The 7,729-nt window shown below is 37.2% G+C and overlaps 1 protein-coding gene across 1 annotated transcript; it reads right to left on the reverse strand.

Moving 5' to 3' along the window:
- Positions 1-453: 453 nt before the first annotated feature.
- LOC107796811 (UDP-glycosyltransferase 71K1) lies at positions 454-2,169 on the reverse strand. The gene has a single exon (XM_016619633.2). It carries the CDS (start codon positions 2,020-2,022, stop codon positions 601-603), a length of 1,422 nt encoding a protein of 473 aa, XP_016475119.1. The 5' UTR covers positions 2,023-2,169; the 3' UTR covers positions 454-600.
- Positions 2,170-7,729: the final 5,560 nt, after the last annotated feature.

Consider the following 7,729-nt stretch of genomic DNA (forward strand, 5'->3'; position numbering starts at 1 on the left):
GGCTATTTGCTTCCGCCGTTTATACCTGTTTTCTATCACATAGAACAGACACCCGAAAGCAGATAACTAATGATTTCGACATAACAGAGAATTATACGGTTGACATAGTTACTTATTGCAATTCAAATTCAATTAAGTAAATTTACCTTCAAACGAAAATTATTTAGTTGCAAATTCCTAAGTCCAATCCAATTTACTGTAATGAACGACGCATTTGAACATCCGCTAGAACCAGAGAAGCAGAAAACCGCACCCAATGCGGAAGGCATGGGCTATAACATACAAATATTTGGGACTCGCGCGGATTTGCAATTTTATGGCTGTAAAATGCCAAAAAATATATTGTGGTCATTTCGAGTGGGTGAAAATTGTTTCTTAGGCCGTATTTGATGTCCGGGACAAATATTAGGCGATTCCATGAAGTTTTATGATCTGAACTATAAATACTAAAGGTTCTCACATGATAAAATATATTAATGGACAAATACATTCACCTTAGCAACAGCTCTTATTTGATTCATTCTACTCATTCCTCAAAAGTAACATAAGATTCTGCTACGTTAACAGAATATGGATTCGAAAATTCTTCTAATCTCAATTCTAGGAATCAAGAATTGTTTCAACAAATCTTTCTATAGAATTGAAAGAAGATCCACCCTCCATTAACGCGTTCCTGCATATCTCTCCCAAGTCTTTAACTCGCTTCCTCACTGGATTTTCCCTGTCCATAATACATCTTATAGCTTTCTCCATCTCCTCTGCCTTCACAATTTCACCACGATCACTACCGCGCATCTTGTAATCTAATCTCAGCTCCACCGCCATCTCGAGATCTCTCACCAATTGGAACGCATTGATTTGTTGCTCAGCATAAAGGGGCCATGTCACAATTGGAACTCCATGCCATAGGCTTTCTAAAGTCGAATTCCATCCACAATGAGACACGAACGCTCCAGTAGCTTTGTGAGCCAAGATATCGATTTGGGGTGCCCAACCACATACTATTCCTTTGTTTTTAGTCCTCTCCAAAAATCCCTCTGGCAATATCTCCTCAAGTTTTGCATATTCATCATCTACAGGCCGGCGTATTGACCACAAGAAACTTACTCCACTTTGTTCAAGTGCAATTGCCATTTCGATTAGTTGTGGTGGCTCAAAAATCCCTGAGCTTCCAAAGCAGAGAAAAATAACAGAGGAAGGTGGCTGCTGATCTAGCCATTTCATGATTTCTTCATACTCAATATTGGAATTTCCCTTAGTCTTTTGCCCCTCAAGATCAACAAGAAATCCTACTGTATAAACTGGAGGCAATTCAGGGTTAGATGCTAAGGCATTTACAGCATGATTTTCGAATTCTGCTACTGTATTGATAAGAATTCCTTTAGTTTCTTTAAACCTAACACCATGTTCGCGGAATGAGTTGAAACCTTCTTTGTTAAACGCGAACATAGGCAAGACTTTTGAGGGTACAGGATTAGCATAGGCTGGTATGTTTAAATCAGAATCAGATTTATTAAATTCTCTCCCGAATTTTTCATGCCAAACGGACAGGTAAAACAAGAAACCAAGAAAACCTGCACCAGAAGTAAAGAAAAGATAGGAAGGAATTCCAAGTTCATTTGCTACATCAATCATTGAACTGCAAAACATATCAATGACTAATCCAATGGTTTTCGGGTTCGAATCAGGCCATTTGTTGCTGATGATTGCTTCTTTAACGAGTGGTCGATGACTGGCTATTAAAAGAGAGAAGTAATTCTCTAAAGACTTTTCTAGCTTGTCTGAAGATGGTGGTTCGACTCGAGGAAGTGTGATATATCTAATTCTACTGCCCTCGGGAGTAGAGGAAGATCGCTTCATGTAGACATCTATACCTGCATCCCATGGTGCAGGTGGCCTTATGATGAGAATTGTTATGCATAACCTTTGATCTTTGCTGAGCAAATGCTCAGCAAATTTACATGTTGAAACAAGATGACCAACGGCCGGAGCAGGTACGAACACCAGCTCTAATTTGCTCATGTTTGAAATAAAGTTAATGATGAAATGGTGATGAATAGAAGTGGTACCTTCCTATATATGTTGGATGTGTCAAATGTTTTGTGGTTGTGGGTTCTGCCTTTTTCATTAAATGTTGAAAGTTTGGACTAGTGTACTTGACCCAACTTATAAATAAGATATTAGGTATGATCATAATTTGAGTATAGGTGGGGTAAATAAATGCCATATTTTGATTATGTGTGGTATAAGTAAGGCCTATAAGCTATAGCCTATTGGACTACCATTAGTGGAGTTAGGATTTCTTTAAAGGATATTAAAATTTAGAGAAGTAAATGCACGAATTAGTCAAAGGAGTACAATACATAATATATATACATACAAAAATAATTTTTACCTATCTAAAGAGTGCAATATTTTTGGCAAAAGGGGTATCAAAGCTATGTGGATCCGTCATTGATGATGGGCAGGCGTTATCTATAATTAGCTCTAGTAAATTCGATATCCTTCGAGTATGTGGTGAAGAGATTATTGATTACTTATTTTCGAAAATTTCTTGGTATTGAGAGAATATATGGTAATTGGTTGACCAAAAGATATTGAAACCTTTTTGATTAAATCAATTAAAAAAGATGAAGAGGTAAATCTCAGTCAAGTATAATATACTCTAGATTGAAAGATGCAAGGGATGAACAAGATGAATAATGTTTCTTAATATCTCGAAACCGAATGATTAAGCGTAAATATGATAGCTTTGAATGTAGAAAGATATTGCAATGGATGCTCTTAGCCAAAGGTAAATATGATATATGGATCTCAGAAACCGAATGATTAAGCGTAAATATGATAACTTTGAATATAGAAAGATATTGCAATGGATGCTCTTAGCCAAAGGTAAATATGATATATGGATCTCAGAACTGTGATAAATGAAGGTTATCCTTTTTTTGTATTCATTTTTCGATCCCTTTTACAGAGTCTTCTCCCTCTATTTATAAGGGACAATCCCCTCTTGAACCCTAAAAGGTATAACATAAAGAATATTTGAAAGTATATTCCTACTGCCTCATATTGCGCCTACACTACTACAAATGTCGTGCGTTTTCTAACTGTTGTCGGTCGTCGCCTTCTTCAACGACCAAAGGACGCTGTGTTGTAAGGGTCTCGTCCCTTGTCGTATTCGCCAGTGGCCGTGGTCGTCCAAATTTGGGCCTATACAGTTAGTCCCTCCACTTCGAGGTTGCATTTTGATGCGCCCTCGATAAGCGGACATCGCCCACACCTGCGGAGAAATTTGGCTTATGAATTGTAATGGTTTGGCCAACAACAGAAGGTTAGCATGCTCAACGATATCCTGGGTGGTCGGGAAATGACATCACTTCCATGTGCGTCATCATTATGCGTATTTCCGAGACAGAGGCTGATGGTTTGTCGCTAGAATTTTGGTGCCATTTTGCAGCCTTTCGCTTCGATTTTGGTGCCACCCAATCCTATAAATAGGTGGAGGGTTTGTTTTTTAAAAAACTCTTGGCCATTTCTTCTTTGGTTATTCCTTCTCATCCCTTCCGCTTTTGCTCTAGCGATTTCTTTACTTTCTCTTCTCCGTTTGCCGTTCTTAGCTTTTTCTATTTTATCAACATATCTCCCATCATAGATATGCCTAGAACAAATCGATCTCGTGAGAGGATTTCTGACGCTACCCCGATGTTTATGGCGCTCCCATCTGGTGGCGAGGACATGACAATGAAGGAAAGGGATAGTTTTTCCACCGTGGAAGAGTTACTGCCGAGATACCCCATGTCTCAAAGTGACTTTCTTAAAGAACATGCTCCTACTCCAGCTTTGTTAGTATCTAAAACAGAGCAGGTCCATATCGATGCCCTCCACGCTAAATACAACATTCCCCCTCATATTGAGATGGTTCCAGCGAGAAGGGACTTCATAGAGGTCCATAGACCGGGGTATTGTACATTTTATGTATACCCCTTTGTGATTGGTCATTCCTTCCCCCTTCTCCCTTTAGCAGAAGAATTCAGTCAATTTTATCAGGTTTTCCCGGCACAGCTTTCTCCGTACACGTACAAAATACTTCTGGTATTGACAAAATACGCAGAGTTGGCGGAGTGCGTGTAAGCACGTGATTTTTGCCCTATGTGAGAATTACTCCCAAAAAATTCAAAATAAAACAATTCTCCTTTTGTGTGCAATTTTGAGAATTTCGTGGCATTTTTGGATAATTATTTGTATTTGTCCGTGCATGTTTATTTGTTAAATTAATAAAAAATACAAAAAATATGTCGCATTTGCATTTAGGATTTAATTCTACAATTAGGAGCAATTAAGTTTGTTTTACAAGAACAAAAAAATCATAAAAATAATGTATGTTGCATTTTAGCATTTAATGTCCAAATTGTGTGATTTTATCGTAATTGCTATTTAATTGTGTGTTAATTGTTATTGAGAATTAATTTGCACTTTTATAAATTAATTAAGTTCTATAGGATAATTTAGGATTTTTAGAATTTAGTTTTAGCTTAAGAAAAAATTAAAAAAAAAAGCATGGGAAATAAGAAGAAAATCAGATTGGGCCACCTTTTAATTTAAATCAACCAGGCCCAAACCAAATAAACTCCTACCGGGTCGACCCGACCCGGTCCGCCCCATAACCCCAAACAAACACCCCCCACCCTTTCTTCCATTTGGACTTTTGTTTTGAAAAAACCCCTAAAAAACCCAAAAGCCATCTGGCCCCCCTCTCTTCTTCTCCCTCTCAAAACCACTCCCTACTCCTACTCCCTCCCATGGCTGCCCCTCCCTCCTCTTCTCACCACTGCCTAAACCACTATCATCTTCTTCCTCGTTCCAGCAACGAACCAACTCCATCGTCCCCAGCCCCGTCGTCGTCACGTCCAAACGCAGCTGCTACCCTCCTCGTCGTCCACCCAAACCACCCGTCAACGACGCTGCCTCATCGTCCACCCTCAACCAGCCTCACGCAGCAGTGAACGACCACGTCGAGCTCAAACCCTTCTTCTTCAACGACCAGCTTTATCCATGAACGTCGCCTCCAGCGCCCCAAACAAGTAGCAACTTCATCGACCAACCACAAACAGCCATCGCTGCGACTGCTGCCCAGCTCTCCAGTCGACCAGCTCACCTTCACGTCAAACCCTAAACCTCCACACAGTCCTATCTCCCTCAGCGAACCAAACAACCCCTCCAGTCGTTTCTTCTTCAGCCCATCGCACGAGCAAACGACCAGTCCGCCTCCCGTCTCCATGCCGGTTTTGATTTCTATCTCATCATGGAGCTCGTGTGTGCTTTCATTGGTTCGAGCCTGACTAAGAGCTGCCATCCGCTCAAGGTCTCGTTTGGTTTTGTTTGAGTCCGTCGTTGTTCGTCGTTCGGTGAGGTCCAGTCTGAGTTCGTCGAGGTTAAAAGAGAAGGTGGGTTTTCGTTGAGTCGAGATCCGGTACGTCGAGGTTGCTGTCCGAGTTTCTGTTCCGTCGTTGTTCATTTCCGATTAGTTGGTTTAAGTTTCATTTCTATCCGTATTTTGTTTGATATTCTCGGATCTGAAATTAGTATATTTTTTATTCTTTTCTTGTTCTTTGTTTTTCATTTCTTGATTATTTCTTTAGTTTGTTTTTATTCATTTGTTCTTGTTTAGTTTTAATATAGAAGTGTGTTAGTTTAATTACTTAAATCCTTTATCTTGGTTGTAATGTTGTTAGATTTAATTTGAAGTTCAATTGATTATTAAGTTTAGTGATTTGAATCTACTTGTTTGTTATGTTCAATTTGTTACTGTTATTGAATCTGAAAGTATGTTTGTTGTTAAAAATGTTGTTCAGTCAAAATGATTTTAGTTGTTTCTTTATTGTTCATCATATGGTTTGGTTCCCTGAATCCTTAGTCTTTGTTTTGATGATATTTGACATAATCTGATTTTCTAGGTTAAATTTATTGATGAAATTTGATTAGAAATTGGTTATAGCTGCTGTATTTGGTTAATTGATTAGGTGAATTGGTTATAGCTGATGGGGGTAGAACGGTAAATTGCAGTATTTTCAGGGGTAGATCACCAAGCATTCGGTAGTTTCAGGGGCATTTTCGGGATGTTAAGTTTTAGTAATTGATTAATTTGAGTGTTTTGTCCACTAAGCGCTAATATATTAAAATAATGCATAAACTAATACGTAGTGGAGGACAAGACATAATGGTGGGGAATTAATACATTGTTTAATATAGTGGGGAACAAAACATGCGGTAGTGGGGCAATAAGGGAATTAAATAAGGAAAAGATATGTGTTAATGGGAATTAATACATTGTTTAATATAGTGGGGACAAAACATTAAGTTGTGGGATTCAAAAGGGGGATGAGGAGAAGATGGTGAGATTTAATTTAAATACTTCTGTTTTTGGGACATAAATAAGAGGAGTTTGGACAGAATTTAGGGGGACTTGGAAAAAAAACCTTGGAGAGTTAGAATTAGAGAGTTAAAAAAAATATAACCAATTAAGGATTTTATCATCAAAAATTCAGAGCTTAAGTTGAAAAGAAAACCGAGTTGTCAGAACTTAAGAAATTCAGTTTCTGAGAATTAAAAAATTGAAAGTGAAGCCTTTCTTTATTACTGAGAATCAGAATACTATTACTGCTTCTGTGGTTTGCATCTGGTACTACTGATTTTCAGATTGGTTTTCCTGGGTTTTCTTTTGGTTTTGGAGTGTTGTTTCACTGAATGCTTGGGTTTCTGGTATTGGTGTTGCTGTTGGGTTATTTTGAATCTGTTATTGGATGTGGAATCATCTCTATTGGTTTTAAAATCCATCCCTGGGTGTTCAATTTGCTACTGTTGTTGTTGATTGTTCTTGTTGCTTTGCTACTGCTGATCTTCCTCTTCTTTTACTTTTAATACCAGGTACATGGCTGTAACCTTGTCGATATAGTAAGCTGAAATATGAAAGCATGAATACATATGAAGAATGAAATTTTGAAGTTTTAATTTAGCTTTTTCTTCGTTTCTTTTACTGATTGTATTTAGGCTATGTCATGTATTAATATTCTGTAAATTTCTATCGCTTTGCATAACTAGGCATCTTGTAGTGATGTATTAAATAATACTCTGCTTTAGTTTGGATATTAGGTAGTATATGTTTAAGCATGCTCATTACTGTCAAACTGTTTAATAATTGGAATAAGAGGAAAATAACATAAGTTGGTCTTTAGTGAATCGGCTTGGCAAAACTGGATAGTTCTCTAGCTATGAAGGTTTTAATATTGTCAACAGTAGGTTAATCGTGAATATGTAGCTAAATTTAGTTAAAGCATGAATTTAAATTAATTTCGTGAATTAGGCATTATGGCATGATGTGAGTTCAAACAAGACGAGTTAACGCTTGAATTTAATAAACTTTCGAATATGCATCAGTAATTAAGATTGATTCTAGTTTCAAATAGTTGTAAATAATTAATTCCAACGTTCAAGTCATCTAACAATGCGAGTTTAATCTAGTTATAGGATAATTAGTTTCTTTTGAATATATTATTTGTCGATTCCGTATTTTATTTATAATTTCAATTTTATTAATATTCCTTTCCGATTAACATTTGTCTTAACCTAGCATTTAATATGTTACGCCTATTTTTCAAGCATGTAATTAATTAGGATTTTCTCTTTTATTTTAGAGACGAATTTAATAGAAATGTAGTCACTCTAGGATATC

Source organism: Nicotiana tabacum, chromosome 10 (genome assembly GCF_000715075.1).
Source record: "Nicotiana tabacum cultivar K326 chromosome 10, ASM71507v2, whole genome shotgun sequence".
NCBI lineage: Eukaryota > Viridiplantae > Streptophyta > Magnoliopsida > Solanales > Solanaceae > Nicotiana > Nicotiana tabacum.